Source organism: Stigmatopora argus, chromosome 4, assembly GCF_051989625.1.
Source record: "Stigmatopora argus isolate UIUO_Sarg chromosome 4, RoL_Sarg_1.0, whole genome shotgun sequence".
Taxonomy (NCBI): domain Eukaryota; kingdom Metazoa; phylum Chordata; class Actinopteri; order Syngnathiformes; family Syngnathidae; genus Stigmatopora; species Stigmatopora argus.
Genome location: NC_135390.1, coordinates 7,050,323 through 7,070,493, shown reverse-complemented (window position 1 = coordinate 7,070,493; position 20,171 = coordinate 7,050,323). Strand labels below are relative to the sequence as shown.

At 37.7% G+C, this 20,171-nt stretch overlaps 1 protein-coding gene across 10 annotated transcripts in view; it reads right to left on the bottom strand.

The window, feature by feature from the left end:
* plecb (plectin b) overlaps window positions 1–20,171 on the bottom strand; it is an 86,517-nt gene that overhangs the window by 6,958 nt on the left and 59,388 nt on the right. For 6 of the 10 annotated variants that reach the window (XM_077598904.1, XM_077598900.1, XM_077598895.1 and 3 more), the window contains 28 exons: window positions 19,066–19,143; window positions 18,876–18,968; window positions 17,330–17,496; window positions 16,824–16,939; window positions 16,545–16,648; window positions 15,653–15,772; window positions 14,531–14,626; window positions 14,318–14,445; window positions 13,733–13,826; window positions 13,113–13,267; window positions 12,727–13,036; window positions 12,544–12,621; window positions 12,276–12,437; window positions 12,043–12,147; window positions 11,846–11,941; window positions 11,550–11,675; window positions 11,317–11,469; window positions 11,005–11,159; window positions 10,620–10,746; window positions 10,070–10,253; window positions 9,501–9,658; window positions 8,425–8,603; window positions 8,155–8,293; window positions 7,594–7,950; window positions 7,295–7,378; window positions 6,002–6,109; window positions 5,812–5,910; window positions 815–4,168 (listed from right to left, as the gene is read on the bottom strand). In XM_077598904.1, coding sequence (XP_077455030.1) covers window positions 815–4,168; window positions 5,812–5,910; window positions 6,002–6,109; window positions 7,295–7,378; window positions 7,594–7,950; window positions 8,155–8,293; window positions 8,425–8,603; window positions 9,501–9,658; window positions 10,070–10,253; window positions 10,620–10,746; window positions 11,005–11,159; window positions 11,317–11,469; window positions 11,550–11,675; window positions 11,846–11,941; window positions 12,043–12,147; window positions 12,276–12,437; window positions 12,544–12,621; window positions 12,727–13,036; window positions 13,113–13,267; window positions 13,733–13,826; window positions 14,318–14,445; window positions 14,531–14,626; window positions 15,653–15,772; window positions 16,545–16,648; window positions 16,824–16,939; window positions 17,330–17,496; window positions 18,876–18,968; window positions 19,066–19,143 — 7,125 coding nt within the window. Of the gene's footprint in view, window positions 1–814; window positions 4,169–5,811; window positions 5,911–6,001; window positions 6,110–7,294; window positions 7,379–7,593; window positions 7,951–8,154; window positions 8,294–8,424; window positions 8,604–9,500; window positions 9,659–10,069; window positions 10,254–10,619; window positions 10,747–11,004; window positions 11,160–11,316; window positions 11,470–11,549; window positions 11,676–11,845; window positions 11,942–12,042; window positions 12,148–12,275; window positions 12,438–12,543; window positions 12,622–12,726; window positions 13,037–13,112; window positions 13,268–13,732; window positions 13,827–14,317; window positions 14,446–14,530; window positions 14,627–15,652; window positions 15,773–16,544; window positions 16,649–16,823; window positions 16,940–17,329; window positions 17,497–18,863; window positions 18,969–19,065; window positions 19,144–20,171 lie in introns of all 10 variants that reach the window. The other 4 variants (XM_077598899.1, XM_077598894.1, XM_077598896.1 and 1 more) reach the window with 2 other exon arrangements.

The window sequence follows — 20,171 nt, the reverse complement described above, 5'->3', positions numbered from 1 at the left end:
TTTTAGCATCACCAAACCCCACAGCATACAGTGCAATCTGCTTATGCATGATACATCATTGTTTAAAGTTATGGGGGTGTGCCTGTTTTTTCGTATTTAAAATGAAAAAAGGGCTTTCAATAGGTCATTTAGTAAATTGTGCTATGAATGTTTTTCTATTGAAAATATAAAGAACAGTTTCCCAAATCATTTTATCTCTTTGCATTAAGAGAGAGAAAAAAACTGATGTGAAGGTGCGACTTACCCTCTACAAAAACGAAATAATGATGACTATCTGTAGAAGCTACAAAAAAGTAAAATAAATTAAAGTAATTTTGTTTGCTTTGGGATTTCTCAAGTCTGTATTAAACTGGTAGCCTGATGGATTAATTAATTAGTACACAGTAGGTGTCCGTTTTAAAAATGTTTGGTGACCAGTGAACCATATTATTGCTATCCTTGATTAACAAATGTGGTATAATCACACACACACATTATAAGTCTATTACACCATAAGTGGCTGGAGGACTGTACGTCATTAGATTTACTGCTGTAAGCGTTGTAACCCTTTTTTTAAATGAAACATTAAATATTACAGAGAGACATTCCATGGCATGAAGCATTCAGGATGGGATGTGCATGAGCACAGTGCACTGCAAAAAAATAAAAATAAAAGAGAATGATAATAATGTGATTAAAAATCAAGGATACATGGTTAGTACAATCAAATAAAAGTTGTAGAAGAAACTGGAAAAAAAAATAATTGGGTTAGTTTTCAGGTAAGGGTTATCAATGGCATAAACTGCTTTGTTATGCCATTTTTTTCACACAATACCTCTTTGGACATATTTTGAAGTTCTTCCGCCTCTTTTTTCAGTCTAGCCTTTTCACTCTCGAGCTCTGCGATAGCTTTTCGTAAATCACCGGTTTCTTTGCTGGTATTTAGATTCTCAACTTGCAATTTTTCAACAGCATTCATTTTTTCTTTGGTGGCAATTTCAGTTTGATGAAGACGGGACGCAATTGTATCAGCTTGTTTCTTAAATTTCTTTGCCTCTTCTTCGGCTTTGGCCTGAGCTTCACTGAGCTGAGAAACTTGGATTTTAAGTCTTTCTGCCTCTGCAATGATTTCGAATTGCCTTTTTCTTTCTGCTTCAAGTGACTTTTGGTATTCTTCAGTTTCTTCTTCCAGACGCTGTTGCATGAGTTGTTTATCCTCAAGCAGCTTTTGTGCTTGCTCTTGTGCCAAGTCTTTCTGCCTCTGGAGCATCTCTGCCTCAGCTCTGAATTTTGAAGCTTCCTGAATGGCCTGCATCTTCTCTTTGAGCATTTTGTCTGCAAGAGCTCGTTGCTGATTGAGGTCTTCTTCAGCAACCTGTCTCAAGCGAGCTGCCTCTTGAGCTTCTACGCTGAGCCTTGCAGCATCCCCAGCAAGCTTTTTCATGTTTTCAGCTTCATCTGCCAGAAATTTTTGAGTGTTATCTTTGTCTTTCTTTATGAGGCGCTGGTTCTCTGCCTCAATTTTCATTTTGAGCTTGAGTAGCTCTTCCATCTGAACTTTAACTTTTAAAAGTTCATCCTCAACCTGGGCCCGTTGTCTGACAGCATCGTCAACCTCATCCTTTAAGCGCTGCTGCTCTGCATCAAGGAGAGCCTTTTGATTGTCTGTCTCATTGAGTTGAAGTTTAACCTTTGTGAGCTCTTGTTCTACTAGGAACTTTTGCTTCAATGTTTGCTCTGCCAGTTTTTTGTGTTTTGCCATTTCAGCATCCGCTTGTTGCTTCTGCTTTAACGCTGCAGCTTCAGCTTGAGCAAGTTTAGCAGCTTCAAATTCAGCTTCCTTTCTAAGCCTCTCAGCATCCTCCTGGGCTTTGGCCTGGTTTACGGCTTCTAACTCAGCAGCCAATTTCTGTCGCTCTGCTTCTTCAGCTTGCTGACGAAGAAGCGTGGCTTCCCTTTCCGCTTTCTGTTTTGCAGCCTCGGCTTCTTTGGCAAGTATTTTGGCTTTCTCGTATTCTTCCTTAAGCTTTTTCTGCATGATGCTATCCTCTTTCTGTTGAGCAAGTACACTTTGTGCTTGCTGCTCAGCTGCGCTACATTTCATGGCAGCTTGTTGAGCTGCAACAACTTGTTTTTCTGCTTCTTCATCAGCCTCTTCCTTCTGCTTCCTGGCTTCTTCTGCTTTTTTTTTCAAACGCTCAAGTTCTTCCTGGGCTGCTTTGCGTTGTCTAGCGGCCTCCTCCTCTGCAGCAGTGATCTTCTTCACTTTATCTTCCGCTTCTCTCCTCTTTCTCTCCTCCTCAAGGGCAAGCTTTCTTAGCTTCTCGGCTTCATCCTCTGCTCGTAGCCTGCTTTGTTGAGTTTCCTCAGCGATATTTTTCAACTTATTCAGCTCAAGTTCCAGATCTAGTTTCCCAGACGATGCTTTCTCAAAGTTCAACTTGAGGATTCTGATCTCTTCTTCGACAACTCGCCTCTGTTTGAGTGTGTCATCCACGATAGCCTTTTGCCTATCCATTTCGGCTTCTGATGATTTTTTCAGTTGGATAATTTTATCCTCAATTGCTTGCTTGTGTTGATTGGCTTGGTCTTCAAGTGCTTTCCTCTGGTATGCCTCATCTTCGGCTTGTCTACGTAGTTTCTCATTTTCTGCTTCTTTTTCTTTCAGAGCAATTTCTGCCTCCGTTTTCAAACGTGTTGCATCACTGATAGCTGCCAGCTTCTCTTTTAGAATTCTCTCAGCCTCTGCTCTCTGACGAGCAGCCTCTTCTTCAGCAACTTGCCTTTGGTGCTTAGCCTCCTCTGCAATGGTTCTGAGCTTACCTGCCTCTTCAGCCAGGTCCTTCATTTTGGCGGCTTCTACTTCAAGAAGCTGTTTGCTCTTTTCAGTGTTAGACATAGTCTCCTTTTCTGCCTTGGACTTAAGCTGGAGAAGTACATCCATTTCACTCCTCACTTTGGCCAGTTCATCCTCTAGCTGTTTCCTTTGTTGCTGAGCAGCAATAACCTCATTCTTCAGACGATAAAGCTCATCTTCTAGCAAGGATCGCTGTTGTTCTGCATTGTCAAAGTCTGCTCGGAGACGAATCAGCTCCTGTTCTGCAGTGAGCTTCTGCTGTGCCGTGGTCTCTGCCATCTTTCTCTGTCTCTCAAGCTCGTTCTCAGCCATATCTCTCTGCTTCAGGGCGGATTCTTCAGCTTTGGCTCTTTTCCTAGCCTCACGCTCTGCCTCATCCTTTTGTTTCTCAGCTTCTTCCTGAGCAAGATTCTTTTTGTGGGCTTCTTCCTCAGCTTGGAGCCGTAAACGGAGGGCTTCATTGGCTTTTTGCCTCCATTTCTCAAGTTCTTTTTCAGCTTCCTCCCTAGCCAATTCGGCATCAGTGTGATGTTTCTTGAGGCGTGAAGCCTCTTCTTGCAGTTGAAGGACAGTACCATGTTCTTGTTTGAGAGATTCTTCTAGTTTTGATGTCTTTTCCACAAAAGACAAGTGTTTGCTCTGGAGCTCAATGGCGGCACTCTTCTGAGCTGCCTCATGAGCCACCTTTATTTGTTTTTCCTTTTCAATTTCTGCTTGCTTCACCTGCCTTTCTGCTTCCTCTGCCTGTCTTTTTAGCATGTCAAGGTCAGTCAGGGCTTTTTGCTTTTGTCTTGCTGCTTCCTTTTCTGCCTCAAATTTAAATTTGAGTTCCTCCTCTGCGATAAGTTTTTTCTGGGTCTCTTCATGGACTTGTTTGCGTAGCTTTTCGGCCTCTTCTTGGGCAGCCTTCCTAAGTTTCTCAGCATCAGCCGCTCTTTCACGAAGTTGCTCAAGCTCAGATTCAGCTGTAGTTTTTTGCTTTACTGTTGTCTCAAGTTGAATTCTTATGAGGCGAATTTCCTCTTCAATTTTTATTCTGCTGTGAAGCGCATCATCAACTTGTTGAGCTTTGTCTTTGATTTGCTGTTCTGAAAGATTCTTTAGCTCATGGAGTTCCAGTTGGACATTGTGCTTTTGCTTTTCTGCATCTACAGCAGCAATTTCTCTCCTGCTAACTTCTTCCTGCATTTTAAGTTTCAACTCTTGCGCCTCTTTTTCTGCCTTGGCAATGGCCTTTGCATGCGCTTCTGCTAACTGCTTCTGTTTGTCTAATTCAGCCTGCATCTCTGCCATTTTTTTCTGTTCTTCTGCTTTCATTTTCTTTGCAGCTTTCTGCATTAGTGGAAGCAAATGGCAAAGAAAAGATTAAAATAAAGCATGATATGTTAAGGGTAACACTTTACATTCACCAGCTCTAAACAGTGTGTTTAAAAATTGCAATTACTTTGGTAATCACAACAAAATCACACTGAAGCAAGAGCACTGCAATGTACCGTATTACCAATGCAATGTTAATGTTATTAGTCAGCACAAAGAACAAGTCTAGGGTCAATGACTAATGGGAAATAGATTTACATTCAAAGGAGGTTAAATTCACAATGCATTGAAATTAATTCATGACAAGGCAATTGACTAAAAATAGATGATGGTATTGGTTAATGAATGGGATGGGCACTTCGCAGAATAAGACAGCCACATTGCATGCAAATACAACTGGACTTCCTAATGCTACAAATATTTTACATTTTTTTTGTATTATTTATATATATATATATATGTATATATATATATATATATATATATATATATATATATATATATATATATATATATATGTATGTATATATATATACACATATACACACACATACATACATATACATATATGCATATATATATATATACACACACATATACAGGGTTCTTTAAATCACTACAATGTACACCAAATAAATGAAAAGAAATGCCAAGAGAAAAGGTCCAGGAAAAATGCACCATTAGTTGGGACACCAAGTATAAACTCCCCTTTACTTACTTTTCTCGTAAAATAAATAGCTTTCACTGTTGGAGTTTTACAGTTTTACAGTGTATATCAACAATAGCTCTGTGAGGTCAATATAATACTAAGTTAAGATGCTTGCAGCTAGCAAGTGTACACCCGTGGTCAAAGGTTTTGACACATTCTCATCCGATTGAATGTTAAATTGTGTCCGAACTTTTGACCGCAGGTTTACTTCTATAGCACCGACAAATGTAACTAAAAGAAAATGCAATATTGAATCACCATAAAAGATTGTGGTTACCAAGGATGTAGACATTGTGTAGTGTACCGTGAAAAATGTAAGACAATCTATAAGAATACATGTAAAAGACCCTTCACTGCTAAAGATTTACCTCTTTGATGCTCAAACAAGTTCAAGCATTCATCAGGGAAAACCACTGGCAAGCAGTTAAGAGAAGCAAACAAACACACCATTAGGGTAAGAAAAGGATGCGGATTTGAGAAAGAAAACCCAAGATATGAGGAAATGAATTTCAACTGCATGAAATAATTCTTTGGTGAAATAAGGAACCCCTGGCCAATGGAACATTGTATGACAAGAAAACTGTGAAGATGTGACCAAAATTAAAATAATTACACGATACCTATAGAACATTCTAATCATCTATAATTAACTGTGGTTGACTTTGACTCAAAAACCAAAAGTTTCTTTCTATCAAATACATTGTATCCATAAATTGTGTGTGTACGTGTGTGTTTGTGCGTGCGTGTGTGTGTGCATGTGTGTGTGCATGTGTGTGCATGTGTGTGCGTGCACACTTTCAGCATTGGCGTGAACTCGAAACATTCATATATTCATATAGATATGTGCTGTGTTGGAAGTATTAACAAGTTGTTGATTTGTTGGATTAGTTTGTTGGTTAAAATCTTGTTAGACTTTAGTATGTTTGGGATGCCCAGCCCACGCACGCACCTCCTCGTTCTCCAGCCGTTGCTGTGCATCAGTGATAAACTTGATGTACTGACTGGTCAGAGTCATCAGCTCACTGTATCGGGTTCTCAGTGTTACATACTGTGATGGAAGAAGAGTGGTTTATTTTTAAGTCAGGCATTAATGGACGCGTCTTACAATAAATTCAGCGCATTATTTTGAAGAAACATACCTCCTGGATAATGTTATCCGATGCAGAATCCAGTTTGGTTTTCTTTAAAGGAGAAGAAGCAAGAGGCTCCACTTGAGCTTTATAGGCAACCAACTGGAGTTCATAGTCCTTTTGGGAAAACACAATGTACTGTAGTGAGATGAACAGGCATTTGTATGTCCACTTATTTCCAAAATTTAAATTAATTCGCATGAGATAGCTATTTATTTTCACAGCGCCAACATCAATCTATACACTTTCAGTAACACTTAGCATCAAATTGTTATTGGTAATAGCCAAGATTCAAATCACAAGAGGTCTGTGTGGTAGACATAACCATGCTACCTCAACCCAAAGATTTACAATAAAACAAATACTGTAGTTTACAACAAAATACATAGCCAACAATATTTTTTGGACTATACTATAAAGCTACTTAAAGTCCTTTATTATCCTCTCAAATTGACAGTTGTCTTTTATAAGTGCACCGTGTGTATGAAATGTGGTTGTGCTAAATCATCTCTAACCTATTTTGTTGGAGAATGACTATTATAGTGTTCAAGTGACTTGCTCAAGACACTGATGGAGCATATTATATTTCACAGATTGCGTACATTGCTTAAGACAAGTTAATCACACAACAAACACAGAAATATAACCAATAAATACATTAACAAATACAATGTTAATTTTTTTTCTTCATTCATTTTCTGAACCACTTATTCCCACAAGGGTGGCAGGGGGTGCTGGGGTCTATCCCAGATGACTCTGGGCACGAGGCGGGGGACATTCTGACATTCTGAATTGGTGGCCAGCCGATCGCAGGGCACGAGGAGACGGACAACCATTCATACTCACACTCATAACTACGGGCAATTTAGAGTGGCCAAACAGCCTGACATCCATGTTTTTGAAATGTGGGAGGAAACCCGAGTACACAAAGAAAACCCACACAGGCCCAGGGAGAACATGCATCCACACAGGAGGACCGACCTGGATTTGAACCCAGGACCCCAGAACTGCGAGGCCGACACACTCACCACTTATTCACCGGGCCTCCACAATGTTACAATGTATTTTTTAAAATGACAAATGCATTGATGCATTATAATCAGCTATACACCGTGAATGAAAATAAACATGTATTGCTATTGCACTTTATAATCCAGTGCAATTTATGCTTCGAAAAAATATGGTACTAAAGTGCACAGTAAAAAAAAATGCATTTTGTGTGTCATCCAGTGTTATCTGCCTTAAATTATCATTTCTCCTCAGTAATATTACAATTTCATAATAGTGTAATGTAATGCTCACCTTGATTGTGTCAATGTATCCTTTAGCATACTTCTGGCATTCATCGACTTTGCCTTTGTTCTTCTCAATTTCCTCTAGTAATTTCTGTTTTATAAAATAAGGTATAAATGAGGCTTAACTCGTGTTATAGTCAGAGACTGCATGCATATTACATATGGTAAATACAATTTTGACTCTCAATTCATATAACATGCAATAAATAGTTAAAAAGAATGAAAATTGTTCCCGATATACACTACCATTATTGTAACATCCGATAATGAGATCCAATAGGACAATTAAAATAAACCATTACTGACCTTTTCCAGCGCAAGTTGCTCTTTTAGAGTTTTGCTGTCAGTGACGGGTACAGTTTGGATCCTTTCTTGCCTTTGCTTGGCCTCTGCTATCCAAGTGATCAGCCAATCATAACTGTCACGGTAGTAACCCAATTGACGGCCTAGTTGCTCCAGCTCTCTCTGGCGAAGGTCAATCTGGGTGAAGACAGCCTTCCACCTGTCCTGAACGCTAGATTGGAGCTGCCGGTAGTGGTCCAGCTCAGCATCGCGCTCACTGTGTACACGACTCATCTTGTCACTCACACCAGAGGTTTTTTTCAGTTCTTCCTCGAGGGAATCAAACACTGGCTGTTCAGCCTCAGCCTCAGCTCGCATTTTCTGCCCATTTGAAACAGAGAAACAAACAACCAAAACGAACAAACTTATGAGTAGTGACCACCACATAAAATATTGCCAAAGAGGCTAAACTATTGAGGTTCACAATATCAAAAAAGGCTGCGTGAAGAGATGGTCATGTTTTGAATATTGTCTTTGTGATTCATACGCAATCTTGAACTAGGCATCCTCCAGAACCCTGATTACCTTAAGCTTTGTACGGTATGTCTCAACGGCCTGGACATCACTGGGCACAGTGTGGACTTCACGAAGGTAGTCCTCGTACTGCTTGAGTACACCCTCGGCACCCTGACTGTTACGGATGACCATTTCAAAATTCTTGAGCCTGTCACAAGAGAAAATGATTCAACAGAAGGCATACTGAACTGTTGAAGAAATAGTCAACAGTGGATTAAGAAGTAACGAGTGTTGATCTTTTTCTTTATAATAATAATTTAAATCATTTGAGAGTCTCACTTTTCAAGATAAATGGAGGAGAGCATGTGGGTGTGATCCATCTTCTGCACGGTGAGATCAAGCTCAGAACGCAGCACAGGGCTTGAAGTGGATTCCTGTGGGGACTTCAAGATTTCTTGTGCCCTCACAGACACATTATCTAGGTCCCTCTTGAGGCCCTCCAGCTCTGTGTGCACTTTCTGTAAAACAAACAGTCAAACTTATTAGTTAGGAAAAGAGAAAACTCATCAATAATGAACAAGCAAAATGGGAAATGCAAGAGTTCTCAGTGAGTTTCTAACCTGTTACTTTCCCTTAAATACTAGCATCATGGTAAGCTGTTGCCGTTACTTTCTTTGGTGGAGAATAGTCTATGGTATTTTCTTTATGATGCTACAACCATAAGGTGTTAAAACCACAAGAAACTGCACGTCTAACATAGAACTGAATACATATGGAGAGAGACATTTGCATATCTGTCAACCTCGGCCAATTGCTCCCTTTATTAATGATTGCAATTACGCTTATTAAGCGATAATAAACCGTTCAAATGCAATGTGGCACATATTTACACATAGGACGCAGTGTCCAATCGGTCGGTGCGCCTTTTGTATGCACTAAATTCAAGACTCTGTGGATGTCGCTGTATGACGCAAACACCTTGACTGTATGGGTACAGTTATATAGTGAAAAGGCGGGCATGTTAAGGGGGGAGGCATGTGTGCATATCATGCTTAAAGCATTACAATATTAGCAGTCGACGATGACGTTTTCGTCTGCTACCGGTGACCGAGACGATCTGGATTAGAGCCAAAATGGGTAAATCGAGATCGGTTTTACAAAAAATGTACATTAAAAAAAAAAAAATTAAAAAGTTGATATATAGTGTACACAATTTGAAATGATCGAAAAACGTATAAAATACAAGAAAACGTATAAGTTGACAGGTATGCATTTGGCAGTTAAAGTGTTGTGTGTATGTTACTAGTTAGCTAGTATATTATTGTCTCAGTGGGGCTGAACCTGGAAGGAAATTTCAATGCACATGTGTGATGACAAATACAGAAACTCTTGACTTTTAAAAGAGGGTAGCATACCTGCTGGTTTACTGTCTTCTGGACACATTCTTTCAAAGGGTCCTTTTCCAATGGTTTACGTATGCGAGTCACAGTCCGGGCCTCACAGTCCTCAATTAGCAGGCGGATGTCTTTAAGCTCTACTATGTAGTTCTTACACAGAGACTCATTTTGTTGGCCTATTAGGAAGAGTTTAAAAAAATTAAAAATGGAATAGAATACAACAGATTCACCCCAAAAAGCTGATTAAGTCAAAATAAGAGAGATGATGCAATTCATGTCAAGACTGTACCTTATGCACCAACCAGTTAATTAGGACAGAAAAACCTCAAATTATTGATAAATCCATATGGACTGTAATTATGCAGACTTCAGTGAAAACACCGTGCAGTGAATCATCTAAATCTACTTTCACAAAAAACATTTCCATGTCTACTCTAAAGCTTAGAAGCGTGTGCACTCACCTTGTCTAATAACCATTTGCCCTGGAATGTGAATTATATGTGAGAACATAACATGTATGCTCTATGTCTAAAGATAATTTTTTTCTTCCTTTTTTGTTGTATTATTATTATTATTTATTTTTTTACCTTTCTCCATATCACGAAGCAAGCTGTCAAAGTGCTGGGTGGATTTAGTGTAGTCGCCCTCTATACGTAGTCGGTCATCAGGGCCAAACTGCTTAGAGTCCTGGCTGTCACGCATGAAGTCCTGGTAGTGGATCTCAAGGTTCCTCATCGCTTGTTTATATTCTTCTGGTTTCATTGATTTTAACTGGAGATTAGAGTGGGGAACAATAGTATTAAAAACATTGTTTCTTAATACAAATGGACTATTTTCATTACTGCAGTATGAACAGGCATCCAAATGTTGAATCAAATCTCATAAGACGTAACAATAAAAGGTAGTGCATGAGAGGAACAATTTAAATGAAATTTAAATTACTGCATTTCTTATGAATTTAGTGTCAAAATTGTATGTGAAATACAAACTGCGAATGCAATGATTTTATGAATATTTTAAAAAAATACTAGTCGAACATTCCTCATATTAAAACATTTTATTTAAATGTGAGCTTAAATTAAAACAGCCAAGACCAAATATGTATATTTATTTAATAAGAACTGCATCAACACACACCGTGGTTGAGTTCCAGGAACGAATTAGTGTAAAGTCCCTCATCAGGTACTGCCATGATAGCATGCTCTTCATGTTGATATACAAGGTCTGCCACATGGAAACCATCTGCTGATGACCTGTATCCAGACTGGAAGCAAGAGATGGGGTACACATTTTATCTATCATCCTTATAAAGCGTGATTTATGGGTGTGTGAGTGTGTATGTTAAGATTATCTCACTACGTTTTGTCCAAACCGTGCAACGTAGAGAGTTGACATTTTGAATTTCTTCACCTTCTCTAAGTGTGTAAACTCAACCTTTTTGGTTCTGGGCCAGTGTACTAAATGCAATGTAAAATCGATTTGTTGTTGATGTATCAGGTTCATGTTTATTGCTTTTTCTCACCTGGACACACTGTCCATGGCATCCTTGTTGACTGGAGGTACCAGGAAGCAAACAGATGGCACACTTGCCTCATGTCCAGAGCGACTCAGGACCTTCCATTTGAAAGGCTGTGAGTTGTTAAGGAGCGCACACTCATCGCCCTTATGAACAGTAATCTGCGGAAGAATGCATGATATTCACAGGGGCCCTTCGTTGTTTCATGGAATCATTTTTCATATTGAAACCAATGAGCTTAATGAATATATGTGTCACATTCCAACTTCATCTTTACGATGATGTTATAATGTAAAATAACTATAAACTAATTCACACCTCTTGCTGTTTGAAGTCACAAACAGCCTGTATAGGAAGTTTGCCTTTGATGGAAGTGGTGGGGTTGCGTGGTTTCAGTTGGATGATGGAGCGAGCTCTTTTGTTAAGGCCATTAACATGGGTCTTGAATTCATTCAATTGCTCCCGCTCTTCCTGTAGAATGCAACAATCTTAAAACTAACAGACAACACTTCTCGTGTACATTAAGTAATGTGTAAGCAATCAACTCATACCACAGTATCCTGTAGCAGATCCTCCAGGCGTGTGGCTGTGGTAGAGCGATCACAGTTGTATTTCTTGTTCATAGTCTCCCTCATTTTTTTCATCTTGTCCTGAGCCTCTTTTACATCGGCAAAGAACTAAAATAAAGTATTAGATGTTCCACTTCATTAATATTTGTTGCTCGCATACATCTGATATGCTGAGATGTAATAAATCACTTTTAAGTTCACCATTTTGGGTCAGCAAAAGCATTTAAACAAAATACTATAAAACTGCTCATTTGAAGTGATTCTACAATCATAGATACCTGGTAGTGAGCTGTGTTCTCTTTTAGATGAGCCTCAATACAGCAACAGAGCTGAAGCATCCAGCTCCACTGGGTCTGCAGGGCACCTGTGAAGGCCTGGTAGAGTGCAAGCAGAAATAAGAATAACAAGTGAGTAAAAGTCGAAATGACCTTTTTATCTCATTTCGCTGTTCAAACAGAATACTCATAACAGTCACCTCCACTGTTTTCTTGCCAGGATGGCCATCATTGACCAATTTAGCTCCTGTAGTTTGGATATCATTGACTTTTTTCTCTCTGTGCTCCAATTCACGCATGAGAGCCTGAACGAAATGAATAAAAGGAAACAGTGAAAACATTACATACAAGTAATTACCTTACATGTATTTCATAGAAATACAATGTGCTCAAAAGAAAGACCATCATTTTTTTTCTGTTTCTAAAGACATACCGAATAAATTTCTTTCTTTGCTGCCATGTTGGCGTTTCGGTCACTCCAGTCAAAATTGACCTCCTCCTCTTCTTTGTCATTTAACCACATGAGCTCCTTGGTCGCTGCGCTCACAAATGCATGAAGTGAATCCAAGTTTCGTAAGCGAGACTTGGAAGAATTCTATTAGGAAGGGGCAGAATGAAATGATAAAACAATATTACCCAACGTACTTATTGGTGCATGGTGGACACTGTATTTTGAAAATATCATATGTGTAAATATTTACCAGTAGTTTGCCATACTGAAGGTCCAATTTACCCAGGTACTCTCTGTATGTGCCTTTGCTTACGGGGGATAGCTGATTCTGAACAACATGTGTACAACAGAGATATACAAAATACTTAATGAAACTTTTTCTGAATGGGGAAATGTGAAGATTAAAAAAATATACAAAGATTAGAATGACTACCTCGTCAGCTTTTGCACGATCAATCTTTGACTTGAAGTCTTCCACTGTCTGGTGCAAGCCTCTGTGGCTGCCCAGCTGTGACTCCACTGAAGGCAGATCTGAACCCCACTCAGCTCCGTCAATACGCCGTTGATTCTCCTCCACCCAGGCAAGAAGATCCTGGACATAGCGCAAGGTCACATCATCCAACTCTGGCCGCGCCTTCATGATAGTCTTCTGTGTTGTTTGGGTTAAGGCAATCTGGGACGACTTCAGACGAAGGTTGTAATCGCTGCGTAAGTTTACTAGGCGCTCATGTAGGCTGAATACTCTGTTTAGAAAGAGGAGCACATATCAATATGTTACTTCCTGTTAAATGTTGCCAGAGGGGTTCGTCAAGCACCCACCTGCGGTACATATGTTCAGCCTGAGGGTGGCGCCCATCCTTAAGCGTCTGGACATCATTGAAGAGGAGACGGACAACATTGTCAGCCCTGTCTAGCTCGCGCTCAATTTCTGCTGTGTGCTGAGCTGGTTTTCCCGCATTAAGAAGGCGGATATCCTAAATTTAAAAAAACATATATAAAGAAATCTATTAGATTTTCAATGTCAAAGATTAAAGTTTGACATGTGAAATATATAGATATATAATAAGTACATGTTGTATTTTTTGGACTATCAATTGTAAAAACCAAAAAATGCATAAGAAGAAGAAAGAAAACAAACAAACAGAATCTAACTTGCACTCAAGTAAAAAAATAAAAAATAAATCACATCTTTATGGGTGTTTTTTTCTGAGAAAACAGAACACAAAGAATAAAATTTTCACGTTAAAGGCAATTTGAAATAATCTGGCAGGTGAGATGGGGAACTAAATATAGAGACGTGTTTACTTTCACTTGTGACTCTTGTGCCTAATACACAGCACAACTCTAAGAAACAGCTTACTACAATGATGTACAGTTTATTTTATTTATTTATTTTTTGTAATTTTGTTTTAGTAGTTCTGTAAAGCCTTAGTCCTCACCGTCTGCAGCAAGGTTTCAAGGTGGTTTAGGTGCTCATCATATCTTCCTGACTCCATCTGGACTTTGCTAAAAATCCTCTGAAGTCTTTCAAGTCTGTATAAAAAAATAAAATAAAAAAACATTAAAAAAGTCAAGAAGTCTAGAACGATTCTGGCGAAAACTCAATCATTCTGTCAAAGGAATCTGTGCGGCAACAAGTACTCCAGTTTCATGACTTTCCTTTTCTTAGAACAATTACAAACACTTTATTAGATTGGGAAGAGGACTGGACAATCTTGTGATACACACCATCCAATTTCTCAGGCATGGTAGCAACATGTTTATCAAACATTCGCAATCTACAATGGTACGTGATTCTGTGCATCTACCCAGAGAAAACCCACGCAATCCCAGGGAGAACATGAAAACTCCCCATAGGAAGATCCAGACTTAGGGTTGGAACCCTCAATTGAAGAATTGTAGGGCCGAAGCGCTAACCACTCGGCCTACTGGACCGCCCTGGTTCAGAGTTACAATATAAAATATTTGTTTTGGTCCCCAAAAAGTATAATAATTAAATAATTAGCTAACATCTGTCAGCTAACCTTTCAAACTCTGTTCTGAGCAGTCGCTCTCTCTCCAAAATGGAAACATGGAGTCGACCCCATTCTTTTTCCACATCAATAGGGTGGTAGCCAGGAGGGACTTTCACCTGACCAGCATGCACAGCACTCTGTGAGCAAGTTCAGAAAATTATATACAGTTGAGTACAGCAGAATTTATGAAAATAGAGAATAAAAAAAGATTGGGGGGCTTGCCTCAAAGGTTTGGTAGATGTGTTTGGAGCGGCTCTTATCAGATTCTTTGGGTGGCAGTTCTGTCTCCTTGAACTTAATGAACTGGCGCCAAAGAAGCTAAAGGAAGAACAAAAATATTAATGCTAAATTTAGAAAACATTTTCATTCATTCATTTTCCGAAGCGTTTATTCTGTCAAAGGCCGCTAAATACTCGAACCGCTGGGCTGCCTTTATTAAAGTTCTATGATATAAATATAAATTATCATGGTTTTTAAAAAATGCATTTGTTAAAAATACAAAAATCTAGTGAAGTGGAATTAGTAGTTTTAACAAACACTGTCATCAAATAAATAAAATGTATATCATAAAATTAAATGTGATGTGAAGACACTGTAGCAACAGCAGAAAAAATATAAATAAACCACCATCCATCCATTTATTTATATATATATGTATATATATATATATATATAAATATAGTGAAGTGGAATTAGTAGTTTTAACAAACACTGTCATCAAATAAATAAAATGTATATCATAAAATTAAATGTGATGTGAAGACACTGTAGCAACAGCAGAAAAAATATAAATAAACCACCATCCATCCATTTATTTATATATATATATGTATATATATATATATATAAATATAGTGAAGTGGAATTAGTAGTTTTAACAAACACTGTCATCAAATAAATAAAATGTATATCATAAAATTAAATGTGATGTGAAGACACTGTAGCAACAGCAGAAAAAATATAAATAAACCACCATCCATCCATTTATATATATATATATATATATATATATATATATATATATATATATATATATATATATATATATATATATTTTTTAAGTTAATAAATTCTAAAGATAATCCTTTCACTGCTCTCCTCAAGCTTAAGCACTGATTAAATCAAATTATTATACAGAGCTCAAAAGTAAGTATTTTTCCCTTTGACAATGGATTACTAGTAGTTATTTAAAAAATACCCCTCGGGTAATAAGTAAGATTTATTACCTCACTTGAAAAATTCTATGGTAACATATGTCCTATACTCACTCTCTAGTGAAATGACAAAGACATATTGACAAAATGCAATACAACAGAGTATAAGTGTGTTTCCATATGGACTCACCTCTATCTCCTCATAACTCGCCGGGAACCTCCTCTCCTCAAAGACCATGACATGGTGGCGAATCCACTGAAGCAGAAGAGTTACCAGCTCATAGTACTCCCGCCAGCGCAACTCCAACTCCTGAAGCCAACACAGGAAAGTAAATGGAAACAAAATGTCAGGGCAAGAACAACAGCAGACAAAAACAAGGGACCTTTTTTTCCCCTGAGTCTACATTTTCAATCAGTCACAACCCACAGCAAACTCAATTAAGCTGCACCAACAATGTAGGTATTGTGCACAGGGCGAAATAGAAAACTGATAGGTAATTGATGGGAACAATGATGGTAGAAAATGGAAGACAAAGATAATGTGGCAGTAATTTAGGGGATGTAGACATTGGTGTCTTCTGCTTTTGTCAGATTTACTATAAAGAATTGTATTCATTGTATTCATATACACCACATGACTCCTGAAGGTGTATTAGTTTTCCTTCAGTCCATTGCAGTCAGTATATATAAATAATTGTGATTTATAATATTCTTTCTGGCTTAACAAGACCTCAATTTCTTTATAACCACATTGCAAACAAACAAATTTGGTTCTAAATTAATCTGCTTAAAATACTTTTTTTTATTTAACTTGACTAGCAAGTAAATACTTAATTACTGTAAGTATGACATTTCAGGAAAGAATTGCTGGAAATTCTGCCTAAAGGACTTTTAAAATGTACTCAAAAGGAAAACAGAATTACAAATAGGGCCTTATTCTGTCCAGATATATGACAAACATGCTTATTTTGAAACGACAGTGTTTTATAACAATACACTACAGTGCACTGTTAAATATTTTCTACTTACAGTAAATGTCTAGATTTGCATCCATTCAAATTCCTGTTTTGTGTTATACTCACATTAGATCTCATGCTGTCCTGAACAACAGCTCGAGGCATGACATCATACAAGGATGACACGTAAGTGATGATGGATTTCTCATCGGGGTGTGGCACATCGACGTCTGGAGTGGAAAAAAAAGGTTACTTGCGTGATAAGAGGTTCTATTATTTATGAGATTCAGTAAGACATGACATCTAAATGTTGCAGGGTGACTGCATTTATTTTGATTATCTAACATCTATAAATTGCTGCTGTCAAGTGCATTTTTGAGCGCAACTTTTTTAAGTCATATATACCTTCAGGGTCTAGAAGACGTGTCACACCCAAGTCTTTCTCGGCCACGTTGAAGGCCTGTTCTAGGTTCTGCAGGTTGGTCTGGTGATGCAATTTCCCCATGTCAATTAGCCTAGGACTAGGGAAACATGGCAACAAAAAACTCAACTCAGTAATAATAATAAAACGTAAAAACAACAGATATTCAGTGATACGTCAAAGCAGAGCATTTATCTGAAGATCAGTCTGTTAATAACTCTTGATTTTCTGTTTTGTTTATTTGTTTGTTTGTTTGTTTTATATTGAAACAGTGATATTACTAGGATGTTGGGGAAAATTGCACATTTTGTCAATCCCTGAGGCAAAATAGTAAGGGACTTAGAGTAATGAATGCCATATATGGCCAAGTTCAAAATTTTCTCTCTCTTTTTTCTTTTTTTTCTTTTTTAATGTAGATCTAATGAATGGGGAGGTTTCATGACAAGCTTTAACATTTGCGTACTGACAGCAATAAAGTGAGGAAACTTACTAGTGTTTATGTATTACAGCGTTGAAAAGTTTCCCATCCCTCCAGCTCGTGCTAAAATTGTCACATCGGAGGCCTTGGTAGCCATCCGTCATCCTCTGAGACCAGAGCAGGAGCTTCTCCTTGGCCGTCATATCTTCAGACTGCCCGTTGACCTGAATGTCTGAGATCTGTAACAGTACACAGGAATTTAGTATTCACAAACTACTAAATAATGGGTAAAACTAATTTAAGAAAATATGGAGAGAAAAAAAAATCATTTGTGAAAACCCAGAAGTTGAATAAAATCATTTTAGAAACCCAGGGTAAAAAAGGGTGTAGATCCACCTAAATTATAATCATCAGGAGAATAGGATTAATTTTAAATTGCAAGAAGTGTTTCATGTATAATGTTACTAGAGAAAGCGCTTGAATGAATATCAGATCTTCAAATGTTATAATTTTAAATTTATAATTTTGAAAATGTACAGTTCAATTTAACTAATTGGCTGCCATTGACAGTGATGGGTGTCCTATACATTTGATCTATGAGGGATGCAGTTAATGGTTGCTAATCCCGGTTCAAATGGATCTAATTATTATTGTTGAGCATGACAGCCAATGAGTTAGTAAGTAGAGTAAATAAGAATAGGATATATTCCACCGCTGCCCTGAAAGAATGCAATTGCACTGACCAAAACCCATACTTTTTCTTAGCACAACAGTAACCAAACCTATGTTTCTTAAAGTTAAAAAATAATTGTACTTACGTCTTTTCCAATTTATGTACAGTTATCTTTAGATGATCTTAGAAATATAGTAGTTTTTTATCATTAGATATCACTTGTACAAATCAGTCATCTCTTACAATAAATCTACTGCAATTTTTAGATGGCCCGGAGGCATGGCTCAAGATTTCACTCTCTATGTTGGTCTTCTTGGTGAGGACACTAACAAAATTGGCTCTGCCTTTTTTTTTCATGGATGGATCAGAATGGAATTTTCTTAGGTTAGTATATTCCATAGCTGTATACGCATCGACCTTTGGAGAATTGTTTTTTTTTTTTTTCATTTTGGCTCAGGGACGAATAATTAATTGCAAATTTACTGTTGCCTGTAGGTTATGAGTTATTGCAGAGAGAACATGTGCACACATTCAGTGTGCTTATCATGTCTATTGGCTTATTTTATGTCTATGGAGCAGGTAGTCAAAGTTCAAATTGAACTTGTTTTTCTTTTATCTAGTATAGTGAGTTCTGCTTTTGCTTTTGGCATGAAGTGCAAGAAGCCTGTATACTTGTATATGGGATGGTGTCTTGACACATTCTACCTTTGTGATTCAGGCACAGTGACTCACGAAAATACGTCGTCTCACACTGTATTAGTATATGTTATGGGTACTGAAATCATGGTGAGAATTGTATATAGAGATTCGATCTATTCCTTGAGAGTGATTTGGCAGGGTGCAGTTCATTCTGCTTGATTCCAAAGAGGTGGGAAGATGGTAGGTGCCGATCCCAGAGATGAAGGAATACATTAATAAAAACACAAAACTGACAGTGGAGGAGACCTGGAAGTGTAAGATGATGGTCCATATTAACCCAAGGGTTAGCTTGGGGTTTCCATCTGCAATGTCATCATTTCTGATGTTAACAAGTTTGACCTAGAGACAAAAAAAAAGGTATATAGCAGTACTCTGATGAAAAAATACACTTATAGAGAACATTCTTGTCATTTTTACTGCATTCAATAAGTTTTACCTGCCGGTGCTTGAGGAAATCCAGTGCTATTTGTACGTTCTGCAGTTTGTGGAATCTCATGCGGCCTTTCTCTCTGGGCTAAAGAAAAAAAAAGAACATTATTTAAGCATGCCAAATCGGAGGTGATGGTTGAATTAATGAGCAAAGCAAAAAACAAAAGAATGGGGATGTCACTTAAATCAAGTTCAAATAATATAAAACATTTCTAAACCAAAATGATCATGCTTGAATTTGAATTGTCTGTTTTTTTATTCATTTTATTTTAATAACTCTACGCAGCAGTAATTTTGACATAAAAACAGGAACATTTTGCTTTTTCACAGATCATACAACTACATAACGTAATTAATTAGGGTGCAATTCTATTATGATTCGATTAATAGATACAAGGAGTGACAACTAAGAATTTAGTTTAACAAAGTGAAAAGACTAATACTGGATACACATAAACAAAAGGCAAAATGGTTGTTATCAGATGTTTTAAAATACCAGTCGTAGTGCAGCCTATGAAATGTGATTATCTCAAATTGTGCTTCCAACTCGTCACATATTGACTATGAGACAACCATAATAGATCCAAAGAAGTGAAATGGGTGAAAAGGAGTAAAGAGAAAGACAGTGACAGATAAAATAGAAACTATACAGCATGTGTGTCTTTTTATTTTCCATGTTTTGAATGGATCAGCATTCCTTCATATGATGAACATGCGTGACATGGCTGACGTCCTGTTCATCACATAATGACGATGCTGGTAAGGTGTCTTTTTTGTTGTTGTTTTTGTTTAAACATGAATTCCTTGATTATCAGAGGTCTAAGAAATGTACAATTCAAAGTCTTATCCAAATACTTTGTGCGGTCTACTTTCATTTTGAGATAATTTACTAGAGTAGGTGTTGTCTATTTTCTTAAAGCGGGGGTCTGCCACCCTAGGTTCTGGAGTCGCTCGCGTAAGGCTCTTTAGCACTGGCTCCCTGGAGCTTTTTCAAAAATGTTTGAAAATGGAAAACAGGGGAGAGAAATTAATTTTTTGTTTAAATATGGTTTCTATAGGAGGACAAACATTCTTAACATTTTTCAATGCTTTAAGAATGTGCACAATAAATAT